The sequence below is a fragment of the Alexandromys fortis genome, unplaced genomic scaffold (assembly GCF_014885135.2).
Source record: "Alexandromys fortis isolate MF-2015 unplaced genomic scaffold, M_Fortis_MF-2015_v1.1 scaffold_92, whole genome shotgun sequence".
In the NCBI taxonomy this organism is placed as follows: Eukaryota; Metazoa; Chordata; class Mammalia; order Rodentia; family Cricetidae; genus Alexandromys; species Alexandromys fortis.
In genome coordinates this window covers 1,518,710-1,545,759 of record NW_026067972.1, presented here as the reverse complement: position 1 = coordinate 1,545,759, position 27,050 = coordinate 1,518,710, and the positions used below count along the sequence as shown (strand labels likewise).

The 27,050-nt window shown below is 46.1% G+C and overlaps 1 protein-coding gene across 1 annotated transcript in view; it reads left to right on the top strand.

Annotated features, from left to right (window-relative positions):
• Positions 1-5,264: 5,264 nt before the first annotated feature.
• Positions 5,265-27,050, top strand: part of Tmeff1 (transmembrane protein with EGF like and two follistatin like domains 1) — an 81,652-nt gene continuing 59,866 nt past the window's right edge. Inside the window, exons 1-2 of the mRNA XM_050156077.1 lie at positions 5,265-5,784; positions 25,058-25,167. Of these exons, the coding sequence (XP_050012034.1) occupies positions 5,610-5,784; positions 25,058-25,167 (285 nt within the window). The 5' untranslated portion in view covers positions 5,265-5,609. The remainder of the gene's footprint in view (positions 5,785-25,057; positions 25,168-27,050) is intronic.

The window sequence follows — 27,050 nt, the reverse complement described above, 5'->3', positions numbered from 1 at the left end:
TTTTTAAGGCTATATTGTTATCATATCAATTTCATGATAATAACACACATATGTTTTGAACATATATATTTGCTGTCTTTAGCCATTCATCTGATGGTCACCAAAGCTGATCACATCTCTTAGTTATTGCTAGGAGTCTGGTTGCTGTTTTGATAGTGCCAATCTTTACTCCATCTTGTGCCAGACAAGAGGCTCTCTCCCTCCTAATTAGTGGTACGGTAGGACTTTAGGGCTAGAAGAACCGGATGACTCTAACTTGTTGGTGGCGGTCTCAGGTACTTAACCCCGTTAGGACTTTATTCCTCACCCGTGAAAAGAAAATTACACTAACAAGCTGGTAGGAGGCTCGGTGACAACAAAGACTGGCCCTGATGTGATCTGGGATGTAGTGTCCTCGGTGGACTGGAGTTATCACCATCCCCTCACCCAACCGTTTCGCCTTCTGTTTTTATCATAATCTGCATCTCCCCACTTGACTGTAAGGGCCACCAAAGCAGCGGCTCTGTTTCCTCGCTGCTGTGTCTCTGCACCCAGAGCAGCACCTAAGCCGTAGTCGACTCTCAGGAGACACCGTTGAGGCAGCCAAGTTGCTCTCTCCGGTCTTTTCAACACTGGCTTACATCCTAACGGGGCCCTTTGCTGATCTGGAACTTTTCCTCTTAAGCTCGATGCTCCTCGTGATTTCTTGTCTGCCCTCCCTTTCTCCATAGCATTTGTTAGCAATGCTGACATTTTATTTTTATACATTGTGGTAACTATATTAGCAATATTTGGCTCTAAACTTCCTCAGGACAGGGTCACTGGATTCCCTGAGACTGGGAGACTTTCAGCCCTGATTTGGTAAATGAATATTTTTCCCCACTCCACTTTTTAAGATTGAATCCCTCACCCTTTCTCTAGGAAGTGGGGACTAGACTCCCAAATTGGGTTAGATGCCAATCTCAGGCTGTTCCCATGCTCCACCATAAATTATCCCTCTCCCTGTTTCTGGCTCAGGCACTGTGACTGTCTCCTTCCAGGGCCAATTAGTTAGCCCCAAGGTGTCTCATTACGTCTATCAGGACTTCATTATACAGCTAGACCAGCCAGCAGGAGGTCCTGCAAAGCCGGGATTTTGGCAGGGCTGGGAGTCTGGAATAGGATTTGCCATTTCCTCGGTCCTCACCCTAACCACGTTTATATTTAGTATTTATCACATTGTGCCGTAACTGTTAATTTTCAGCCGTCTCTCCGCCCTCACACAGGAGGGGCAGGATTATCTCTTGCCCCCAGAGGCTGCCGTGGTGCCTAGCATGCAAGGAGGGCTGGCTCACAAAGGTTTCCGAAAGAAATGACTGTTCTCCCCAGTCAAGCTTCATTACTGAGGACAAAAACCAACTCATGGAGAAGGCACTGCCTCTGGCTTAAACAGCAACAACAAAGTCCTGAGCCCCTGCTCCCAATCTTTTTGTTTGAGTTTTCTATTAGTTGGGGGTGAAAACATTCTTTCAAAAAACACAACAAATGGTATTCAAGGATCCACAATAGGTATTTGTTCAAAAATATCCACTCCACATTTGTCTGGGCTCACTTCTGTACTTCTTTGTGTGTGTGTGTGTGTGTGTGTGTGTGTGTGTGTGTGTGTGTGTGTATGCCTGAGGCAGGTACCCATGGCCGGTAGAGGATGTAAGTCCAGTTCTAGCACTCTGTGTCTTATTTCCTAGAGACAGGGTCTCTCGCTGAACCACTGAATCACTAAATGGCAAGTCGGCTTGGCCTGGGATTACAGAAATGCATCTGTTTCTGCCCTTGCTGCTGGTGTTAGAGTCACCTGTCACTGCTCCTGGCTTTCCCCTGGTGCTGGGGTTCTGAGCTTAGGTCCTCACCACGCTTGTGCTGCGGGAACTCTTCCATACTGAGCCATCTTCCTAGTCCTTCCCTTTAGTTCTTCAGACAGGGTGGTTCATTGAACCTAGAGCTTGTCCTTTAGGCTGCAAGCCCTGGGAATCCTCCTGCCTGCACCCACCCCCAGCCATACAAGGACACACTGCCACCCTTCTCTCTCTCCTCTCTCTCTCTCTCTCTCTCTCTCTCTCTCTCTCTCTCTCTCTCTCTGTGTGTGTGTGTCTGAATGCAGGACCTCATGCTCATACGGTAAGCACTTTTTACCCACTGAGTCATCTAGATTTTGGGTTTCTGTTTGTGGTTGGCTTTAGCTGGTGGGATGTCAGATGTGGACAAGCGGCAGGAGAGAACTGCTTGCACAGCCTTCAGCACTGAGAGGCCCTCCTGGAGCCGATGCTCCCTTCAAGCCCTGCGGGATCTGCAGTTGAAGCGGAGCCACGCCGCATGGTTGCTCCAGTCTTAACCCAAACCCCTCTAAGACTTAGGAGGAAAGCTTCTTGTCTCAGGATGCTGAAATTATATGGTTGTTTGTTGAGGAGTAATGGCTGTTTGATCAAGGTTAGGTCAGGGGTTTCTAACCTTGGCAGAACATCTGAGGTATTTGAGAATTTTTTAGAGAAATAGACACTAAAGCTTCCTTCAGACTGTCTGGAGAGCTCTTCAGAAATCCACATTCCCTTTAAGCTCTCTGGGTGAATTTTTCCATAGTGGTCCCACATCCTTTTGTTATCTGTTCTTTGAGAATCACAAATACTCACATGTGTGATGGGGTTTCTAGGAAACCTCTAAGATCCTTTTCCTTCTTTGACCACAGAATAAAAAGAAAAATCCTTTCTGGTACTGTATGATTTCGGTCAGAGAAATCCTTCCTCCCCGGAGTCAAGTCCTCAGAATCTTTTTCAATGTGAACACTTTGGAAAAATCCGTGCTGACTTTTTCTTACCTCATCTGGATGGGATAGTGAAGTATGACCTAGGGTTATTTGCTTTCAATTTAAACTAAGGCTGTAATCTCTGTCTGTCTGTCTGTCTGTCTGTCTGTCTCTCTTTTTGGCTATGATCAGCAGGCAAATGGAAATTTAAGGCAGAATATGGGGTTTGGAAGCATGAAGACACTGCTCGTGCAGGAAACATACATGAAGTCAAGCTTTAGCAAAGACGCTGCTGGGAGACTGGACTCAAAAGGAGTCCTGGGCAGTGACTGAGCAGGAAGGGCTGGGATCACTCTTGATTCAGGACACTAGGAAGTACCAGGCAACAGTTCATAGGCTTGAGGCAAACCATAGAAGAACGATAGAAATGCAGATTTATTTCGCTAAAAAGCATGACAGAAGTATAACTCAAAAGCAAATAGTTTTAAAAACTATGACAACCACGTTTCTTTCACTGAAAAAAAAATTCAGGAAAACATGAAGGACAAGTATCTATTACCCACAATCCTCTTTTCCAGAGTCCGTGGTGATGTAATCTAGTAGAGCAGTCTTGACCTTCCTCTGGGCTGGCTGGTACACATGCGCATTTTAGAAAAACAAGGTTTTCTTTTCTTGTTTTTTTATTTAAAGATTATTCATTAATGCATTCCTGCATGCGTTTATGAGCTTCAGATTCTCTGCAACTGGAGTCACAGACAGTTGGGGGTCACATGATGCGGGTGCAGGGAGCCAAACCCAGGTCCCCTGCAAGAGCACTAAGCATTCAACCTCTGAACCATGTCTCCAGTCCTCAGGCTCTTCTTACGCAAATCATTGGTATCCCCTTTTCTGTACCACCAAACATTAACCCAGCCATCAAGTGCTGTACACAGAGACCCACAGAGACAATCATCCTTCAGGCCTCACTGATGCTCACGGGGGCTCGGTTTTACTCTTACATATGTGATGAGCATCTTCCTTTCTTCATTGCTGTGTCCTGTCAAACCATCTTTAAAGCATAGATTCCAATATTGGTATCGTTAGGAAAACACATTGGAAGTTTTTTCCCCAAATGGTTGACCTACTTCCAAAATGTATAAATGAATAACATTAAGTTTGTCAATCCTTTTAACTCTTCTTAATATTCATCCAAAGGGGAAAATTTTTTTATGGTTGAACTTTCCCTTTATTTGTAGGGCTTCTCGGTGTAACAGCCCTCGCTGACCAGGCTGGCCTCTAACTCACAGGGATTCACCTGCCTCTGCCATCTGAGGGCTGGGATTAAAGGCATGCGCCACCATGGCGGGCTTTAAATCATTTTAAAAAGTAAACCTATTTGCAATGTATATGTGTGTTTTGCTTGCACCTATGTCTGCACCATGTGCCTATATAGCCCTTTGAGGCCAGAAGAGGGCCTAGGATCCTCTGGACCTATAGTTATAGAGGTTTGTGAGCTGCTCTGTAGATCCTGGGGATCCAACCTGGAGCCTCTCAAAGAGCCTTCAGTGTCCTCAGTGCGGAGCCATCTCTCAGCAGTCTGCAAACCTTTCTCATTGCCTGCATTTTCCCTTTTGGTCGGCTTTCTCTTCTTGACTTTTATCGTCAGTATTTGCCTTATAGTTAGATTGTAGCTTTCTTAGAGCGGCTTTTTGCATGTTTCTTAATTTTACAACGAGATTCTAAAATCTGAAGTGGACAACATAATAGACTGAAAAAAAAAAAAAAAACCAAAACAGAAAACTTGCAAGAATTCGGCTGTCATCTTATTGCTTGTGTCCGAGTGAAGTTATCACCTAGCAAGGGGAGGCAGGTCTGCAGAGCAGGCAGTGGGCCTGGGCGCCAGATCGCTGGGAGACTCTTGGTCCCAACTTCCTCATTTAGGAAACATCAGGATGAAAAGTCCTTTGTAAGGCTGTGAAAAAGAACTGGAGAGAATGCAGGCTAAGAGCTTCCTCTAGGCCTTGGATATAGCAAATCCGCTCTAAATCTTTGCTATTAGGTGTGGAAAGGGTAAGGCACTTTTAGGATTCAGCCGCGGGTTGTAGTTATCCAGGAGCCCGGTGGCCCGGTGAGTTTTGGGGATTAAGCCAACCGCTTGGAGAAGTGCACAGCTGGAGTGAGAACTCCGGTACCAATCCAGATCCTGCCCATTTCTTGGGCTGCGACTGACCTTGGATAAGTCACCTTTGCCTTTCCCTCCACCTGGAAAACACGCGAAAGACCACCTGGGCTCGTGCAGGGTTAGAAGGCGCGTGGGAAAGGCTCACAAAGGGCTTCCGAGACTCGGGTCCCGGAGCGCTCTCGGGCATCCTCGGCACCGCCCGACCAGCCAGAGGGATCGACGACCCCGGCCCGCGCCCCCGCCCGCCTCAGGAACAATGGCTCCCCGGGAGGGGCGGAGCTCGGCGCCGGGGGTGTGCGCGGGGCGGGGTCGCCGCTCCCTCCCCGCCCGCGGCTCCGTCACGCGCCCCTCACCGGGCGGGCCGGGGTCTTTGTGACGCGGCGGCGACGGCCGCGCGGACACAAAGGGAAGGCTAGCCTGCGAGCGAGCGGTTGCGCCCGTCCCCGCCCCGGGCCCCCTGCGCGCGCCCCAGCTCCGTGTCCCCCCACGCGGCGCGCTCCCTGCCCTCGCGTGCCCGCGCCCCTCGCCCGCGCCGGGGTCCCCCAGCGAGGCCGTCCGGAGCGCGGAGGGACGGGGCCTGGCGGGGATGGTGCGGGGCTGCCCCGGGCGGCGGCGCGGCTGCTAGGAGGCGGCGCGGGGCCGGTGCGCCCGGCCTGCCGCTCCCTGCGCTCCCCGCCGTGCGGCCGCGACAGCATGGGCGCCCAGGCGCCGCTCCGGCTACCGGCCGCGCCCCCGCTCGCCGTCTGCGGCTACACGTCGGTGCTTCTGCTCTTCGCCTTCTGCCTGCCGGGGAGCCGCGCGTCCAACCAGCCCGCGGGCGGTGGCGGGGACTGTCCCGGAGGCAGAGGCAAGAGCATCAACTGCTCAGGTAGGAGCGGCGGGCGCCCGCCCCTGGGGCTCCTCCCTTCCGCCACTCTGGGTCGCCGCGGGAGGACCCGGTGTGGACCTGCGTGCTGGGGAGTCCCGGGAGCCGGGCTGAGGGCAGGACGCGAGTTGGTGGTGCGAGCTTGGGGACCTGCCCTGCGTTGGGGATGGGGAGTGGCCGTGCGTGAGTCCGTGGGTGTCGAGTGGCCGGGCGAGGGCGGCCCTGCGGCGTGGTGAGCAGGTGAGGCTCCGCCAGGCGGAGCAGCGATCGTGGGTGTGCTCGTGGAAGCGCGTGCTAAGTGTTGTGAAGCCTCAAGAGAGGGAGGACGGCCAAGCTGCAAGGGGAGTGTGTGTGTGTGTGTGTGTGTGTGCGTGATGGTGAGGATCTGGGGGACTGAGGATAAGGGCCTGAGGACTGACCGTGTGTTGGGTGGGGGTTCTTCCATCGGGCACCCGGAGTCTCAGAGAGGTCATGTGGGTAAAAGGAAAGAGTGGTTATGTTTGTTGTTTGGGTTCAGGGGTGCAGTGGGGGGCTTACACAGCCCACATGTCTGTCAATCAGGGCAGTAGGGAGTCCCAGGAGGGCCCAGGAAGTGTTTTGTATGTTGTGTCTGGACAAAGCTTGGGGCTCAGGTAACCGCTCTGGAGTACGGATTTAGGAGGCAGAGTCCAGTAGTGAACCCAGTTTGACAGAGGGAGGGAGCTAGGGAGTCAGCTTGTGTGGGATTTGGGTATGAAAGGTAATTAGGTCTCAGAGAATGCCCTGTGTAGCTCGTGTAACCCCGGGTTAATTAAAGTGCTGTAGAAAGAGAGGGAATTGGTGCTGTGTGTGTGTGTGTGTGTGTGTGTGTGTGTGTGTGTGTGTGTGTGTGTGTAGCGGGAGGACCTGGAGATTGGCAGCCAGGGGAGCCAGGGAGTGAGTGACCTCTCCCCTCTCTCCGAGGCAGCCTGCCCTCCCTCAGCTGTTGGAAACAAAGAGCTTGCTGGGGTTTTAATGGAGGACACAGGGGAGGAGGGGGCCGGGCAGTGAAGTTGCCCCAGCCTTTCGGAAGGAGTCCCTTAGGAGCCAGGAGATTTCGGGCCCTGGGGCAAGGAGCGACTTCCAGGTTCTCTTTGGGGGAGGGGAGGTCCTCCTGCAGCTGGCCCAGCAGACCTAGTAAGCCAGCCCATGGTCACTTGGGCTTGTTATCTCTCCCCAGCCCAGCACTCGTCCTTTTAACTAGGGTTGAAGAGGGGAGGAGGGTGCACCCGAGAGCCACCATGAGTCTGCTAGCCTGCCTGTCAGACAACCTTGTACCTGGGGGTTCTTGAAGGGGTTTCTTTATGGGCCAGTGGTTTAGGGACAAGAAGGTTTATGCTGACCTGGGGGCCGGGACCTGCTCTTCAGGTTCTGGGGGCGGGGTGGGGGAGGGGATAAGTCCAAACACCAGTACCTTTTTAATAATTTTCACATGGTATGTTTTATGAGGGGGGAGGGGTTTGAGGACTTAACAATGGCATATCCATTAAAATCATTTCCACCCCTCAAACCTCTTCTGTTTTTCTAATAGCGATTGGAATGAGCTAATGCTTTATAGTAAGCAGTCAGTCTTATTTAAGAATATAAGCTGTTCGTCTATCCCAGTAGATCTTTTGAGGTGACAGATAATGGTTACTATTTGTAGGTGATCACACTATGTCAAAATATTTTTCCTGGTGGTGTGTTATGGTTATTGGTGTGTGTGTTTCATTTGTCCTCAGCAAAGCATAGTATTTGTTGATGGATGTTTTTGGGTACTCTCTGATTCTTCAGAGCATAGGATATGTGTTTAGAAAGGACACAGGGGACTGGACACTCACAGGGTGTGGGAAGAAGGGGGTCTATCTGAAGGCCATCGTCATTGCTGCATAGCTCTACCTTGGGGCAGATGGCTTGATTTCTTCTAGCTTCTTCAATTAAAACAGACTTGGATTTAATATCTCAGCCTTCCTTTAGGAATATTTGTCACTGATATAAATGCAAATAAATTAGACTGTTTAAATGTTTTCTGGGGATGAGGTATACTTTAATAATTCTAGATCTAAAATAGTTTTAACTAAGTAATAAATGCAGGCTTTTTAAAATGAACCAATATTTTTATTTTATGTGTTTTACCTGCATGTATGTACATTACATGCATGTAGAGCCTGCAGATGCCAGAAGAAGGCAGGAGAAGAAGATTTCCCTCGAACTGAGCTGCCCACCATGTGGGTGCTGGGACCTGAACTCAGGTCCCCTGTGAGAGCAGCAAGTTCTCCTAATGGCTGGGCCACCTTTCCAGTGCATATTGGCAGATTTTTCTTACAACTCTCGGGGATGAAGAAACGATTCACAAGGGAAATGCACATTTTAGTTGATGAATTTGAGAACTGAAGCAGTCCAGTATGGGCACACTATCCGAGTGTTAAGACCGCTTGGGATGGCACACCCCGGCGTTTCCGTGTAAACTGCAGTTAACCCAGGGTGTGTTTGAGCTTTAGAAGCGGCACACTGCTCTTGACTGCCTGTTGTTATTCTTTGGTCTGCTATTTCAGACTTCTGTAATCTTCAGTGGAGTCTGAGTCTGTCAGGCCGTGGGTGCTGGGTTACTCAGAGCCTTGGCATCTGTAAATATGAAGATGAGTCTAATGTTTTTATCAACAGAAGTTATATAGGTTATGGGAAGGATGGGATCCCGCGGCGTTTTACGGGGAGTTTGTTGACGCTCAGGCCGGGCATCCTCTTCGTTGAGATGGATGGATTTTCAGGCTTTTGATGTTTGACACTTTGCATCTTATTCGCCAGACTATCCTCAAGTGATACGGTCGGAGCATCTTGGTAGACCGTGCCTTTCTCCTTTCTCCATTCTAGTGGAAGAGTATATACCCTGTGTAGAGAGCCTGCATTCATTAGGAGTCTACTGCTTTCTCTATCTCTCCTCCTCTCTTTACACACACACACACACACACACACACACTGTTACCTTTTCTAGAAAGTTTCGGCATCCGAGTCACAAGTTCACCCATAGATGATTTGCTGTATCTCTGTGCCCCCCCCCTTTTAAATGGAGGTCATGTTCTTTAATTTCTGGTCTACTGGCTCCTTATCAATATAGTGTAACTATTTAGCAGTAGTTTTTTAAGTATGATCTGAAAGTTTTTCTCAGTATCACTGAGCACAATTGGTTTGCCCAGGAAGTGCCCTTTGGAGTGGGCTCCATGTTCTGCGGCTCTTCAGGGTGCATGCCACTTACCTCCGGTGTCCTCCCCTTCCTTAGAGTCCTAGCCTCAGTTTGGAGCGCATGTTCCTCTAAGGCAGCCTGTGCTGTCCTTTCGTCTCTGTTTGGGCAGTGTCTTCCCTAAGCAGTAGGCCCGTTCCTTCTCTCATCGTGTGAGCTCTTTCTATTAGTCTCTTTGCACAGTATTCTGCTCATTTTGGACTTCAGGCTTTAGTATTTTTTTTTTTGATTTTACATCTTTTTATTTCCAGTTACCCTTTAAAAATCTAATTTATGAGGAAGCTCTCTGTTTATCCAAAGACAAAAATTGTGGCTATTATGTGACATTTGTAAAGATGAACTTAAGCTCAAGAGACTAAATAATCATAGATAACATTTTCCCCACTTGTAATAGGAGTCCTTTTTTGGTTCTTTTTGGCTTGGGGGCTTTAGGGGTATCTGGAAGAACAAATGAAGCTAAATATGTATTGCACTTTTCGAGAACAGGGATGTAGTTAAAAAGGTAGAAAAATACAGACCAGCCAGTGGCATTCAGTGATAGACATACGACAGAGAATGTTTACTGGGTTTAGGAAATGTCAGGAAGGGTAGAAGTGGGTCCTCTAGATGTTACGTGACGGTAAGAATCTTACAAATAGATGGCAGAAATGTCAGCGGTCATTCGGAATTCTGGGGAGTAAGCAATGAGTTTTCTACTTAGTGTGCTGTTTGAGGTCTCTGATATGTAAAATGTGGTTATTAATTGATTAGTGAACCTTGAATGAGTCTGTGTAGTTTTCTCTAACATACCAGATATTAAGGGAAATATATGAGAGGCCATTTCTGCCCTCAGAGACATGCTAGTCAGAGTAAGGGTGCTCATTTTCTTACAAAGCATGTACAGTGGAAATTCCCCCCTAGCACATCTGGATCTATCTCTCCCCCTACTACCTAGCACATCTGGATCTGCCTCTCCCCCTACTACCCAGCACATCTGGATCTGCCTCTCCCCCTACTACCCAGCACATCTGGATCTGCCTCTCCCCCTACTACCTAGCACATCTGCATCTACCTCTCCCCCTAATTAGCATCTATCAACCACGAACAGTAATCAGAATAACTAAAACCAGTACAGTAAGAGCAGTACAGTAACTAAATAAACGCCACAACTAATCCTTGAACATGGCTTCACCCTGAAAAAAGACCTTCTATTGTTAATGGCCACCCCCTCCTGAGCCACTGACTAGTCTGTGTTGTGTCCATGGAGTCTCTTGCTCTGAACATACAAGGAAGTGGAATCACACCTACGGCATCCACTGTATCTGACTTCGTTTACTTAATATGGCATTTTCGACATTGATCCATGTATTAGGGCTATATTCCTTTTAGGGCCGAGTGCTGTTCTGTCGTATGGATGTGGTAACATTTGTGCATCCACTCCTGCTGTTTCTGTCTCTTGGGTGTACACTTAATGGAGTCAGTGGCTCACGTGGTAACTCATGTCTTTTACTAATTGAGGAACGGCGAAACTATGCTCTGAAGTTTCTGTGCTCTTTGCACTCACTGGTAACGTGTGAGGGTCCCAGTTTCTCCACATGCTCCCTAGTGTTTGTGTTTCTTTCTGATTACAACCATCCTAGCGGGTGTCAGATTGTGTGCCAGTGTGGCTTTGATTTGCATATTCCCAATGACTTAATGAGGTTAAACCTTTTTATGTACTTACTGGTCACTTGTAAATCTTACTTGGTGAATGGAAATATCTATTTAAATCTTCTCCTGGCCTTAATTTTTTTTCCCTTTGGTTTTTTGAGACACGATTTCCCTGTGTAGCTTTGGAGCCTGTCCTGGAATGCTCTCTGTAGACCAGGCCGGCCTCAAACTCACAGAGATCCACCTGCCTCTGCCTCCCGAGTGGTAGGATTAAAGGTGTGCACCACCACCCAGCCTGGCCTTAATTTTGACATCTCAGGTTAACCAATCTCTGTACTCAGGAAGGTTCACAGCACACATTCAGGTAATAAAACTCCTCCGCTAGCTGCATTTTACCTGGGTGCCATTTACTTTCCCTGCCTAGCAAGAATCAGGTCTGTTTGTTCTCAGACTTGTTTATGCCAGCAGTACTTGTGAGAGTAATTTAATAAATGTTCCTCAGGTTAAGAAGTATAGATAGGAAAAGCTATTCTGTGCAGTGCTTAGAAAGGCTTGATAAAGGAAAGCGATGGAAAGAATTGCCTTTGAATTAGATTTGAGATCAAGGCAACAGAAACAGTTTTGGATTCCTCGGAAAACATTACAAGTCTTTTTCAGACCTTCTGCTTCTCTGAAAGGAGCACAGACTTCATAAGCACTGGATTATTATCGCTGGTGTAGTTTATTTAGGAAAACGGGACAGCTTTCCCCAGAGTCCTATACAAAGAAGAAGTCTGGGCGAGATGTGGTCAACCCAAAACTGTATCATTTGTAAACAGCTTTACCATCTTTTTTTTCTTTTACTGAAGATAGAGTTTTTTTTTTTTTTCAAACAGTGTATTCTGATTATGGTTCCCCTTTTCCCTCCACCTCCCAGTTGCTCCTCACCAGTCTCTCCTGCCTGTGTTCACACCCACAGAACGCCTGGAGGAAGGTTTGTTTGCACAGGGAGCTGAGGAAGGACAGTCCTGATTTGTGGGATTAGGGTACGGGGCTCTTGAGTCAGACCTTGGGGGTAGTGGAAGGTCACCTTTTCCTGGAGCCTTTGCTGGCAGTGTTCCCCTCCCCTGGAGCCTGCTGGTCCCAGTCATGAAGCCCCTCACCTCCTTCAAGTATTGGCCTCCCAATGCGGCTGCCCTCAGCACCTTCTGTGGAACCTCTCTTCTCCCACCCTGTTGTCCATCAAGCTGTTTTCTTCCTTTATAAATTCCATAACAAGGCATTTTTGTCCGTTTCATTCACTTCGGTTACAATGTCCCTAGCATGGCACCCGGCAGAGTTTAGCTGCCCACTGCATATTTATTTACCGAATGATGTAATGACCACAAAGACAGAGCATCTGAGGAGAGTTGGGAGGGGGTGTCACTAGGTTGACAGTGTGGCTTTAGAAAAGGCACCGGGGTGGGAAGATGGAGGTGGCATTTCAGGAGTATTGCCTGTGCGTCTCCAATCTAGGAGACACATCTGGGCAGCTGTGAGGGGTTAGGGAGGCTCCTGGGCACTCGGGAGGGCTTCTCTTGGTTAGGGTCCTTGAGGTGGGAAGACCTGTTCTGAAGGAGGGAGGTACCATTTCCTAGAGGAGAAGGAAGCTGAGCACCAGCAGTCATGGATCTCCAGCTCCTGACTAGACGCCTGTGAGCAGCTCTCTTGAACTTTTGCTGCCTGGACGCCCATCCCAGGATGGACGGAACCCTTGGGTTATCAGCCAGAATACAGTCTTGGTTAAGCTGCTGTCCAGGGGTTTCGCTGCAGCCAGAAGGACAGGGACTAATACACCGCCCTAGGTTGTGGTGGGGCAGGTAGGAGATAGGCGCAGGTTGCAGGCATTCAAGGCCAATCTGAAAGGTTAGCATTTATTCTGAAGGCAGGGGAGTCTCACTAGAAAGTTCACATTAGCCTTGCTGTTTTAGAAAGCAAAGCCTGGAATTGGCCAGGAAAAAAGGGGCGGTATGATGACCATGGAGACAGAGACGCTTGTTCAGCCGATGGGGTGTTTAGAAAAGTTGCATTGGTTTTGTACCGTTGAAATCTGAAGGCTTCACTAAAATCTGGGTTTCAGACTTTTCTAGACTTGGGGATACTGGCAACTTTGGGCCCCCATTTTCACATGGCCACAGTGGGTCAGTGAGGAATAAGGCATGGCATTGTTACTCCTGGGTCCTCCAGCAGCTAGCCTGTTTCCTGTGTCGTCTGCCATAGCCCCAGATCTCTCGTCCTAGAGACGAAAGGCTTGTGCTGCACTAAATGTGGGATGGAGGAACTGGAGGAGGCCGAGATCTCGGGCTTTCCTTCTCACCACGGTCACTAGGTTAGCTGTAGCTCCGCTTCTGCAGACTCTCTGCCTGCACACCCTCTTGCCTGTGTGTGACCTTCCTTGTGCTGTACCCTGCTCCCTTTACCCCAGCTAGCATCCTCCTCACTCTTCCAGGATTGGCATCAGTGACCAAAGGATTTTCAGGGAAGCAGTAGCTTCACTCAGGGTGGTTTTTCTCCTGACTTAATCCTTTTCTTGAATCCACCTCTTCTTTGTCTTTGAAACTTAACTCTGCTATCTGATTATAATATTTTTCTTAAAATTCCCTAATGATATTTTTTTTCTAAGCTTGGCAAAGAACTGCCTAGTATTTATTTATTTATTTATTTATTTATTTATTTATTTATTTAAGATTTCTGTCTCTTCCCCACCGCCGCCTCCCCTTTCCCTCCCCCTCCTCTAATCAAGTCCCCCTCCCTCGTCAGCCCAAAGAGCAATCAGGGTTCCCTGCCCTGTGGGAAGTCCAAGGACCACCCACCTCCATCCAGGTCTAGTAAGGTGAGCATCCAAACTGCCTAGGCTCCCACAAAACCAATAGGTGCAGTAGGATCAAAAACCCATTGCCATTGTTCTTGAGGTCTCAGTAGTCCTCATTGTCCGCTATGTTCAGCGAGACCGGTTTTAACCCAGGCTTTTTCAGACCCAGGCCAGCTGGCCTTGGTGAGTTCCCGATAGAACATCCCCATTGTCTCAGTGTGTGGGTGCACCCCTCGCGGTCCTGAGTTCCTTGCTCGTGCTCTCTCTCCTTCTGCTCCTGATTTGGACCTTGAGATTTCAGTCCGGTGCTCCAATGTGGGTCTCTGTCTCTGTCTCCTTTCATCGCCTGATGAAGGTTAATATTCAGGAGGATGCCTATATGTTTTTCTTTGGGTTCTCCTTCTTATTTAGCTTCTCTAAGAACCCGAATTATAGGCTCAATGTCCTTTATTTATGGCTAGAAACCAAATATGAGTGAGTACATCCCATGTTCCTCTTTTTGGGTCTGGCTTACCTCACTCAGGATAGTGTTTTCTATTTCCATCCATTTGCCTGCAAACTTCAAGAAGTCCTTGTTTTTTACTGCTGAGTAGTACTCTAATATGTATATATTCCATACTTTCTTCATCCATTCTTCAATTGAAGGGCATCTAGGTTGTTTCCAGGTTCTGGCTATTACAAACAATGCTGCTATGAACATAGTAGAGCATATACTTTTGTTGTATGATAAGGCCTCTCTTGGGTATATTCCCAAGAGTGGTATTGCTGGGTCCATGGGTAGGTTGATCCCGAATTTCCTGAGAAACCTCCACACTGCTTTCCAGAGTGGTTGCACAAGTTTGCATTCCCACCAGCAATGGATGAGTGTACCCCTTTCTCCACAACCTCTCCAGCAAAGGCTATCATTGGTGTTTTTGATTTTAGCCATTCTGACAGGTGTAAGATGGTATCTTAAAGTTGTCTTGATTTGCATTTCCCTGATCGCTAAGGAAGTTGAGCATGACCTTAAGTGTCTTTTGGCCATTTGAACTTCTTCTGTTGAGAGATCTCTGTTCAACTCAGTGCCCCATTTTATAATTGGGTTGCCCTAATGATATTTTTATCATGTTTATTTTCCCTGCATTTTCTTCATTTTGCCTTGGCACTTCCTCTTTTTACACGTAGCCTTTTCTTTCCACTTTCTGAATGCGTTACACTCTAATTTTAAAATGCGGTTACACCCCACATATGGTTATATGGTACACAAACTTAGGTGTGCTAGTTTGCTTAATGGTTTTGTGTGATGATCTGAGAATGTGCCATATAGATCTTATAGGTTTGAGTATATTAAAGGGGGTGGATATTGGCATCGTGTTTTGAGAACCAGTTTTATAAGATATTTATTTATACTCTAGGAAAAGAAGTTCCGCGTCTTCTCAGTTTCCGTGTTAATTCTTACTTTACTAAACTTTTAAAAATTCTCAACTTCAGAAGAGTGAGTCACAGGAGTGTATCCACGGTGTCTAGCTGAGGTCTCACAATGTCTTTCCACAGTTGTTCTCTCTTTGTGGGTCTCCTGTTTTCTCATTTAGTCTTCATTTGTCTGTCTGTCTGTCTCTCTTTTTTTTATGAACCTACCTCTGCTAAACTGCTTTCCCATAAAGGGAAAGATCTAATTTAGTTTTTGAAGATCTATCTTATTTTTGTGTGTGTGTGTGCACATGCATGCTGAAGCCAGAAGCCAGAAGCCAGAAGAGGGCGGAGTATCCCCTGGGGCTGAGTCACTTTCTGCTGAATTTTTGAGACAGAACCTTCCACTGATCCTGGAGATCACTGATGATGCTGGCTAGGCCAGTGAGAGCCAGGGATCCGCCCACTCTGCCTCTCCAGTGCTGGGATTACAGATACCCACTTCCACACCTGACCATTTCAGGGGTGGGTCTGAACCCAGGTCTTTAGGTTTCCTAAAGCTTTACTGACTGAACCAGCTCCCTAGCCTCCCTGAAAATTTAATTTTTATTTTGTCATCTCTTAATAAAATATTTAAACCTCCAAATATGACATAGGTTTTTATACAGGGATTTTTGTTATTTTGTTTAGGAAATGTACATTAAACGGTCTCATAATTTGTTGCACTTTTTGCCATTGTTTATAACTTAGATTTTTTTGTAGGGTGTTTTAAAGCCTTTTCTCAGGCTATGATATCCAGCCATCTCTGGATTTACCTTCTAGTTTTTCTGAGTTGGGATTGCCCCCCGCAGGACGTGGCTCCTTCTGCTCTCACAGGCCCTCAGCCCATTCACAAATGACACACTTATATGTGTGTGCTCCTCTTTAGCATGTGTGTCTCGTGGGAAGGAGCACCCTGCAGGCAAGGCGATGAGGCGTGGTCTCTCTACGTAGCCAAGGCCGGACTGATTTCACCTCCCTGGTACTGAACACATGGTGCTGTATCGCTATCCTGAGCTATCTTCATTCTTTATTAGAATTTTAGGAATAAAGCCCTGTTCTAGTGAGGGGATGATGAGCACCGTGCCAGTAATTAGCTCAGTGACGCTGGGAAATGTAGAGAGAGGTTCAGTGACCTGGGGATGGCTGTGAGGGGCACAGGCGGTAGGGTTGTGTTAGCTTAGCAGTGATGCGTGTGTGACCAGACAGTAGGGTTGTGTTAGCTTAGCAGTGATGCGTGTGTGACCGGAAGGTAGGGTTGTGTTAGCTTAGCAGTGGTGCGTGTGTGACCAGACAGTAGGGTTGTGTTAGCTTAGCAGTGATGCGTGTGTGACCAGACAGTAGGGTTGGGTTAGCTTAGCAGTGATGGGTGTGTGACCAGACGGTAGGGTTGTGTTAGCTTAGCAGTGATGGGTGTGTGACCAGACAGTAGGGTTGTGTTAGCTTAGCAGTGATGGTTTGTGACCAGATAGTAGGGTTGTGTTAGCTTAGCAGTGATGGGTGTGTGACCTACCCACCTTCCATTTTTTTCAACATCATTTCCTCTTTTCCCTTACAGCCAGCCATCTTCATTTAATTTGATATTCGTTAAAATTTTCCTACATATGTAGATTCTTTAATGGATTAAAAAAATTAAATTTCTTTTTAAGTTTGGTGAGCTGGTGACTTCAACCCATTTAGGCGTCTTTAAATATGTAACAGAACTATTTTTATGCGTTACTATTAATTCTGTTATTAGCTTCTCTCTAGAGAGAGATCAGGGGTTTATGAACTTGGCATAGTTCTTGTATTTTAGAATTATATGTTTAAGTCATGAGCTTTTTTTCCCAGTCTATACATTTTGTTTATTAGGCGACTTCATTTATTGTTAAACCTTATTTCTATTCAGTTTTTTTTTTTTTTTTTTTTTGGCAGTGGTTAATCCCAGCACCCAGAGACCCAGAGACAGGTGGATCTCTGAGTTTAAGGACAGCCTGGTCAATAGAGCAAATTCCAGGTTAGCCAAAACTACATAGTAAGAGCCTACCAAAAAAGCTTCCCCCTTCCTTTAAAGCAGTTAATACCAAGTTGTCCAGTGCCAATTTTCATTCAGTTTGTTTTTATATAGATTTTTTTTTGTCTCTGTGGGTGAGGATTCTGGCCTCCTCCTATCTACTTAGTTACAGACACTAAGGGCCAGAAGTTAGGAATAGAACCAGAAGCCAGTATTTACATGTTCAGATTTATTAACTTTTGGAAAATGTTCTTTGGAGGCAGTCTATTAACTGCACTAGGAAAATCCTAAAACATGTATGTAAACAAATGTATGCGCACAGTAAAAATGAGAGTATAACTGTTAAGTTGGGAGCATAGCCCCTCAGCCCCTCGCATCCATCCCAGCCCTCAGGCCTGGGAGTTGTATTGGTCTGGACTACAAATCCCAGCATGCCAGGTCCTGACCCCTCCCTGGGTATTTAAGTGAGCTCCCAGAGGAGAAACATATGGGGGGGGGGAGACCGTGGCATTTGCATGTTACCTGCTGCTTGCTCTAAGGTGCTGCTTCTCTATCTTGAGCATCTCAAGAGCGGTCCGTCTTCCTTCTACAGAGTGGTTAATTACTGCGATCACACGGCTGATAAGTGGAAAAGCCCGGAGACCGCTGGAGTTTGTGCCAGATGATACCTTAAATGCCACATTATAGTACATGTCCCCTGGTTGTGTCAGATTCCCAATTTCAGTAGCATGATGGTTTAATCTGATTTACAGACGGGGTGATATCTCTCTTGCCATTTAAAACCTGCAGTTCAGTGGGTTTTATATGCCCAATATCATCGTTACCGCCTATCCAAGAGCACGTCCATCACTTGGGAGAGAAAGCTGGATCATACTGTTAGGTATGAACCACCAGTCCTGTTAACCCTCACCTCTCCCTCACAGCTGCAGAGGAATGGTGTCTGTGACTTTCTGTATATTAGCAGAATCTTGTACTCTATGGCCATTTTGTGCCTGGCTTCTTTCTCTCACTGTCTTTTCAAGGCTTCGCCATACTGCAGCATACATACAGTCTTTTTGATTTGAAAAGTAATATGAGGTAATCATAAAGCTAAAAATAATATTTCAGAAAGACAGACTAATAAAGAAACTCCACATCTCTGCAAGAGAGAACGGTACTTCATAGATTAGCGTGTGAGCGCACACTCATTCGTGTGTGGCGTGGCTCTTTTGAAGAGCTCAGAGGACAGCCTCAGTGTCAGCCCCCGTAGCCACCCTTTTGGAGACCTGGTCTCCTTGCTGTTTTTTTTTTTTTAATATTTATTTATTTATTTAGTATACAATATTCTGTCTGTATGTCTGAAGGCCAGAAGAGGGCGCCGGACCTCTTTATAGATGGTTGTGAGCCACCATGTGGTTGCTGGGAATTGAACTCAGTACCTTTGGAAGAGCAGGCAATGCTCTTAACCACTGAGCCATCTCTCCAGCCCCTCCTTGCTGTTTTTTTCCACGGCATGTGCCAGGTTAGTTGGCCTAAGAGCTTGCAGTTCTGTTCCCATCTCCTTCCTTGGGGTACACGTGCTGGGATTACAGAGACTTGCACTGTGTGTCTAGTTTTTATGGGCTCGAGGTGTCCAAACTCGGGTCCTCGCTTGCATGGCCATCTCCCCATCCCTGACAATTCTTCTGTAGGCATTACAAAGGTTGGATTTAAAAAGGTTAGTTATTGTACTTTTTTTTGTGCCCTGGGAACTTGAACCCAGGGCTGTGTGCACGCTCGGTAACCGCACTACCATTGAGCTTCGTCTCTAGTCTGCGCCTTGCCCATTTAAAAAAGGCCTTTAAAAAGCTAAATGTATTGTGTCAGGAATGTAGAGATTTGTCATCATTATTTTTAATAAGCATCATAATAGATTCACTTTATGCATCTGTGATAGGAAAACACACGGGGTTGCCAAGCTAGTGTCAGTATCCTGGAGATCAGAACCGGGAGGGAGGGAGGGAGGGAGGGAGGGAGGGAGGGAGGGAGGACCGACTGCTGTCCAGCACCCCTGGCCAGGACTGGGTGTTTTTACTCCTCTGCTTGCGATTCAGGTCTGTTCTGAACCTGCAGCCGTGTCCTCTCTGTCACCTTGCCTGGAACATCCTGACACGGGCGTTTAGAACTGAAGGAGGCAGCAGGGAAAGACGTGGGTGTGGGGGTGCAGGGCTGATAGGATGGCAGTGTTGTTTAGCAAAGGAAGTTTGGCAGGAGCATGCAGAACGCGTGAAAGATACTGGAGACGTCGTTGCGTGGCAGGCGCGTGCGCAGTTTCTGTCACTCACATGTAGCTTAAGAGAAGTTGTGGTCTGTCTCTGCTATTAATGCATTTCAATATCAATGTAGACTGCGTTTGCATTATGGAATACTAAATTCATTTTCTCTGTCATCATGTCCTGGGAGAAGATAGAGACTGTAATAATAATGTTAATTTAGCCAACAAGTTAAAGAAAATTTGATTTGTAATTCTTAAGATTTGCTGGAACTTGAAGTTAACAGGTTACATATGTTTCTTGATTTACCCCGACTTATATTTTCAGCTGCTGTCAGTAGAGGGGCCTCTGATGGGTTAGGAGTTGAAGTCACATCTCGGGAGGGGACAGATCTTTGCCGTGTACTGGGTCTACTTATTCGAGACACTGATGTTTTGAACACGTTATCTCCTTGATCAAAAAGGCCAAGCGTGGGAACTCGGCCCTCATTGAGCCCCACAATCCCTAGTTTGCTCATGATGTAGCAAACTCGTTCTGGTTTGATTTGAAATCACATTGAGTCCCCCCTCCCCCCCCATTAAATAGTAACTGATATAGAAACCTGAAAAGGGGAGCAGTTGCCCGTTGTAGAAATGGTGGAAGACAGTTGCTGTTATCATTTTTTATTTTTCCCAACTGGGTTTCCTTGTAGGGATCTAAAAATATAATGACATGTATGTATAGTTTTATGTTCTTTTTTCATTTAAACATTCACATCGTCACTATGAAATATTTGTGGATTATATAAAATGAATCTTTAAATTGGTATGTGGTAGTCCATGACTGCACCACTCTGTTTCAGGCAAGGAATCTTGTGAATGTTTAACCTTTCCGTATTTTTCGTTTTCAGCCTACATAGGAGCCATGGGATTGCTTAACTGGCAGCTGGGTACACACATTCCAGAACATCATTTGGGGACTGAAACCACCCATGAGGGGCCGGTGTTGGGGTGGCTGTGCTGTTCTGAAAGGGGTTGTTTTTCCCCAAATGCAAGTAACACGTAGGCAGTGATTATAAAGCCGTTGAAATAGTGTTTCTGAGGACAAGGTAACGTCTTCAGATATGCCTTGTGAGGAATCAGATGGGACTCAAAACCAGAGAGGAAGGGACGTTTTCATTGTTAACGAGGCCTCGGGAAGCAGTCACAGAAAGGGCTTTCCCTAGTTGTGCAGCCTGGAGCTCGAACTACATGAAACGAGTGAATTTGTCATTAAGGCTGTGAAAGCTGTGTGGGGTTTGAAGTTAGTGTGATGGAGAACGCTGCCAGGGAGCACTCCAGAGAGGATGGCGTGATGGACGGCCGAGGACAGTGCTTTTGGATGTGGTAAGAGCCCTCTCGTATGGTCCAGTAGGGCTCTGATATTTAGTATTTTTTGAGAAATTTAAGTAAATGATTCATGAATTCAAAACGATTCATGAATGCATGGAATATTTTATTTTAACTTGAACACGTATACTTATCAGGTGATATTTTGAAAACCGGTATAGAATTTCCCCCTGAGAATAGTTTCTTCCTCCTTGAATAAAGCATATTCATAATTAATTAGATTCCATTTTTCATTCCTTTGAAAATGAACCTAAAGTTTTCTAGATGCAGAATTGTAAATGCGAATCCATTTGTATTTGAAGGAGCTCATCTTTTCCAGGTCTCCTAGTTTACCTTTCGCGGGAACAATTGGTTTTCACTCCTGTGAAATGTTGGCGCAACATAATTATAACGCTGTCTATATGGGCTTAACTAGGTTGGGTGCCACTGAAACATAAAGACATCCTCCCGCGATGGGAGTCAACGTGTCCCTGGCATTCTGCAGCGTGTCTGTAGCTGGAGAAGTCCTTGTGCTGTAGACCTGCTCCAAAGGATGCGTACTTTGATTAATCTGGGTAGTTAAGAACGCATTGCTCTGGACTTGACAGTCTGTAATAAAGGATCGATCAGATGAGAAGTGGTCAGAACTGGAGGATAATAAAGATTATGCTAGAATGGGGGGGGGAGTAGTGTCATCTGCTATAGAAGGGTCCAGAAAAGGGTTGGAAGGTCATTGAGATGGCCCAGTGGGTAATGGTGCTTCCTGACCAGCCTATGACACTGGAACCCACGTGATGGTTGCCCTCTGACTTCCTCATGTGCACTGTGGTACCCCCACCCCCAATAAATAAATACAAAAAAAAATTGAAGACTTAAGAAAAAAAAGCTGCCATATTGTTACAGTGAGATTTTGTTGACTTTGAAGAAAATGCTTTGATAGGAAGAGAGAGGAAGGCCAGTTTCTGAGTGGCCCAGGAAGCCACTTTTGCTGTAGTTAAGGTGTTATTACGTCTGGAACTCCTACTGTGAACCTTAGCTTGCTATAGGGTTGTATGTAGGTCCCTCCTCTGAAATGGCAAATGTTTCTAGTAATATGCTAAGATCTTGGAGGCTGCTGCTTATAGTGATTGGTGTTGAAGGCTATGTCTTACTTGCAACTCAGGGCATGCATGTATCCCCAGGATAGCTACAGAGGTGGCCTAGTGTGGTCTATAGATGACATCATGTCACAGTGCAGAAGCGCTGGACACCCTTGTTAGAGAAGAATAAAGTGCAGTGCCATTGATTTCATTTTCACAGTACTTGTCAGTTGGGAGTGATCTTGTCTCCCCAGGTGACCTGTGTGATAAAGTCTGAAGGCATTTGACTTGTCACAGCTGGAGTGACCCCTGGTACCTAGTAAGGAGAGGCCAGAAATGTCACTCAACACTCCACCAATGCTCAAGATAGCTCAGTAACTTACCAATAATTTTTCTCAAATATCTAGCCCAGATTGAAGCCCCAAACTCTGTGGTCACATTGAGTTTACTCCCTTTTGGTTCTTTATGACTGTTAGCCAAGCGGACGTTTTCTTCCTGTGTGCTGAAAGGTGCTAGCAAAGCCATATCATTCCGAAGGCCTGCGGGGCCCTGGTTTGAACTGCGTGCTGAACCTCTAGTGAGTGGTGCCAACCACCGGAGCATCTGGCAGCGCCTGCTCCTGCTCAGCAGGGTTCCTGCCCCTCCTGTGCATTGTTTCCCAGCCTTGAAATGCTAATGAGATTGGAGACAGGTCTTACATTATGAGAACTGGATGATGGACAGATTGGTAACCAGGGCAAAGTATCTTTGTTTTGAGCCACTCTTCTGAGTGCTTTTTTTTGTGTAAACTATTTTTATTTGGAGAGCTGAGTTTTGAGGGCCATAGTAACGGCGCATCCCTTTTTGCTGAATTTCTATTTTGGGCTCAAAAAGGCAGGTGTGTGACCATCGTCATCGCTGACAGTAGCAGAGTGCCCTCTTCCCCTGGTACTGTGTAGAATGCCCAACAAGGACACTCAGAGAGTCCTGGGTTGAGTTTAAGCTAAGGCTTTGATTAACGCTGGTTAGAAGGTAGAGCCCCGGGAAGTAATGGTGCTTTGGACAAATTCATAAATGTATAAGGAAGCAAAAAGACATAAGCCTTTTGCTTAGAAATGTTTGTCTTAATTAAGTTTGCATGTAACTATTGTTATTGTTATCATACTTAATGGTTTTCACCTGTGACTTAGCTTCTAAGAAGAGGGCTTGTTTTTATTTTAATGTATTCATTTGCTTACTTCCTACAAGAATAGTCTAGAGGAGTGGACCGCTGTGGTACAGTGACCTCAGGATTCTTGTCATCCATCTTTCTTTCTGCATCTTTATGTGTGGATGGCGGCAGCTCTGACTATAGACAACAGGACCTTTTGGGCTGAAGCTGTGTCTTTGGTAGTATTGGAACTGGACCTGCTGTATATTTTTATTGACTAGATACAGAGAAAAAAAGCCCATTATCAAGGAGTCTTGAAAACTAAATGTTATTAAGGAGGGAAGGAAGGGCAAACGAAAATTGGGAGAAGAGAGCCAAGAACCCAAGACTTTCACAGCCCCAGGTAGAAGGAAGTTAGGACCCATCTTCTGTAGGTGGAATAATTTGTAGAACAGAACAGGCAAACAGTTGTATCAGCTGCCTTGTTTTAAGTGCAAAAATGTTGAATTTTAATCTGTTTCTGTGACCTGGAGGCTCATTTAAGTAAAAGGGAGAGTAGCTGCAACCCACAAGTGTGTAGACTGTTTCTACACCAGTGCAGTGCGCGGTGCTTCAGAATGTCAACTCAGATACCTACTGGTGACTCAGTTCCCTTAGAAGCAAAGCACTGCGGGTGCCCTTGCAGGGTGGTACAAAAAGATGGTGAGAAGAGGCCAGCGAGATGTCACTAGTGTAGCTGTCCATCGACATCGGAGTCTCCTTTACTCTGTCCACGAGCCCTGCTTTGAAAACCAGGAAAAGAGAGCATGCAGGGATAGTGGGTTGCTGGGGAAAAGGGTCTGTTTACTGGGGCCTACCTCATCATGACTTAGAGTGCAAGAGACCTCTTGTACTTTTTCCAGAGTCCATCACCCGCTGAGCTGCAGCCAGCTGGGAGTTAGCCTTGGCGTCTGGCTCCGCTGGCCTACATGCACATGACCATGACTGTACAAAGGTGGTTTTTAAGGCACTGACTGTCTGTCTGTGCATGTTTGTTGTTGTGGCTCCGGTCCCCAATTGGGGGGAGGTAGGGAAATGCATCCCAATGATTCTTACCCAGTTCCACTTGACTTAGCCCTTACCTGGAAGCCACGCATGGGTTTCTGAGGACGTTTAATGTATGGCTTCCAGTCAAGGGTGACAATCTCAGAGCAGAAACAAATTCAGTGATTGAGCTTCCTATGGTAAAATTAACTCAGTCATTTAAAAGTTTTAATGAGAGAGAAATTTTCGATTTCCTTAATTTTGTGTTCATAAATGCTACATATGAAGTTCAAGTTAATTTTATAATTCAGACAAAGAATCTAAACTATCAAGACAATAGCAAAATTATCTTGTGTTTAGCAAACCAAAATAGAAGAATTCCGTAGATTTATCTTTGGAAATTATGTTAAAACCTAGCATTTTGAGGTTCCTTTTGGGGGGGGCGAGTTCCTTTTAGGAATAGAGCTTAAGATTCTCTTGGGGGTATACTGAACATTTTGAGTCTTACAAGAAGTTGCTTTTCCATTTTTATTTTTTAAGGGTATATATATATATATATATGTATATATATATATATATAGTGTGTGTGTGTGTGTAGTGTAGTGTATGTATATTCGTCTATGCCTTTATGCTGAAGCCGCAAGAGGGCCTGGGGTGACTCAGCACTTTCTACCTGTCTCTGAAGGTCTTTTCCTAAACCTAGGCTTTACAGTCTGGCCAGCAAGCCCCAGAGGCCCTCCTCTCTGTGTCCCACCTTGTCCCACCTGTGTCCCACAGGTGTAGTGAAATGCCTGGCTCATTGTATAGGTGCTGGGGATCTGAACTTGGGTCCTCATGTTTTGTAGCAGGTGCTCTTAATTTCAGGGCCATCTCTCTCTCTTGTTATTTTTTTTTACATTTATTTATTTATTTATTTATTTATTTATTTATTTATTTATTTATTATGTATACAATAGCCTGTCTGTGTGTATGTCTGCAGGCCAGAAGAGGGCACCAGACCTCATTACAGATGGTTGTGAGCCACCATGTGGTTGCTGGGAATTGAACTCAGGANTGTATGTCTGCAGGCCAGAAGAGGGCACCAGACCTCATTACAGATGGTTGTGAGCCACCATGTGGTTGCTGGGAATTGAACTCAGGACCTTTGGAAGAGCAGGCAATGCTCTTAACCACTGAGCCATCTCTCCAGCCCTCTTGCTAATTTTTTTTAAGTATTGTCTTGCTATTATACCAGTGAATGAGATACTCAATACGTTTATTCTTTATTAATCTGTATACATTATGTATTTATGTGTGTGTTGTATGTGTGCGTATGTTTGTAGATACCTGAAACAATGTTTTCCTCTCTTGCAGAGTTAAATGTGAGAGAATCTGATGTCAGAGCGTGTGATGAGTCGTCCTGTAAATATGGAGGTGTCTGCAAAGAAGATGGAGATGGTTTGAAATGTGCATGCCAGTTTCAGGTGAGAAAACCAAAATCAGCTGTTTTAAATTTCCTCCCGATTTTATAATAATCCTACATTCTACAAGTAAAAAGCACACATCACCTTGAGCCCCATGGGAAGTTTGGCTCACAGCCCACTAGTTCTTCCTTGCCAGGTGAAGTCCTGATATTTGTGTTTTCTGTGCTTTATCCAGAAATGAAAGAGGTCAGGCTGACTGTACTAGATGTGAGCACACACAGGAAAGATGTTGTCATAGCCAAGTGTGAGCTTTGCCACAGTAGGGAAAGAGCAGCTGCCACGGCAGAGCCTCTTAGTGCATAGGTTGGCACTGTTTCCTCTTTCTGTTAGCCTGGCTTCCCTCCCCTTGTCCCCCATTGCTATAGCGGCTCTTTAGAACCAGGAGGAAGCAGAGTCTCGGGGAGAGTCGGGGTTAAAGATGGGAGAAATTGGAGCCATAACCCAAGAGTTTGGAGTATGGTGCCTTCGCTTTTCCTTCTGGATTCTAGTTGTGCTGTTACTGTGTGAAAAGTAAAGGAGAGAAGTGGAGAATGACTTCTTCTTCTTCTTCTTCTTCTTCTTCTTCTTCTTCTTCTTCTTCTTCTTCTTCTTCTTCTTCTTCTTCTTCTTCTTCTTCTTCTTCTTCCTCTTCTTCCTCTTCCTTTCCCCTCCTCCTCCTCCTTCTTCCTATTATTATTACTATTATTTTATTTCATGTGCATTGGTGTTTTGCCTGCATGCTTGTCTGGATCCTCTGGAACTAGAGTTACAGTTATGAGCTGCCTTGTGGGTCCTGGGTTCAAGTCTTCTGGAAGAACAGCCAGTGCTCTTAACCATTGAGCCATCTCTCCAGTCCCGAGAGCGTGACTCTTGTTTGCTCCTGATTGCTGGTTTTCTTTGATTAAATTATAATGTAGCTGTAGATGTTTTCTCAGAAGACACTCCCACCCCCAATCAGAATTGAAGACGAGGTATAGAAGGAGCTTGGTTGGTTTTCACTTACAGTCTTGGTCTAACTAAGCCTGCCAATTTGAATTTTGAGGAGAGGAAGGCCTTTAGAAAGCAGGCATACGGCTTCGTAGTGTTTTTGGTAACCCAGAGACCTCAGCAGCCGTATGGCCTCCTTCCCTCAGCAGTATTCCACCTGGACAGAGAAGGCACATTTCCCACCTGTGAGATGTGGTGAGAACACACAGGGAAGAGCACTTGTTTGAAACCGTTGGATGCTATAAAGCATCACGGCGCGTATGTCCATTCAAAGGAGTAGAGAATGGATGTAGTGGGGCTGGTAGCTGTGTTTGCTGCTATTGACCATCCAGTCCGGTTCTCAGGGTCAGAGAGACTGTTCATTCACTGACACAGAGCGATATTTCTGTGGGCAGCCCCACAATGGCCACTTTCTTCCAAGCTTGCTCAGCCTGCTCTGGCTGGCTTCATACCCTTGCTGCCCGTTGGCTAGGGACATGAGTTCCTTCTGCGCCTGCCTTTCCATGGGGCTCTTTCATTTCCATGGAGCTTGCCTTCTATTCTGCTTTCCTTCTTTTTTCGCAAGCCCTTGAGATTTTTTTAAGATTATATATATAAAAAGTAGCCTTTTCAATGTCCTTGAATAGCTAAAAAACTATCTTTCCATGATCTGTCTTAAATCTTTTGGTTCTTAACCTGTGACAAAGCAGGAAGAGAAATATAAGTGAGAAAGAGAGATCACTAGATGCTTTTCCAGGCGTGCTGTATGCTGTGTTTTAGGCTGGATGCTAAAGATGTTTTAAAGACAGTTTCCTCTCCTTGTAGGGGCAAACTGCCTAAGGGCTTAAAGCCTGATTTTTTTTTTCCTCCCTCTGAGGAATCCTTCCTCTGCCTGCTCTGCTGTCTTTCTATAAGATTATATATAGATCTGTTCATAA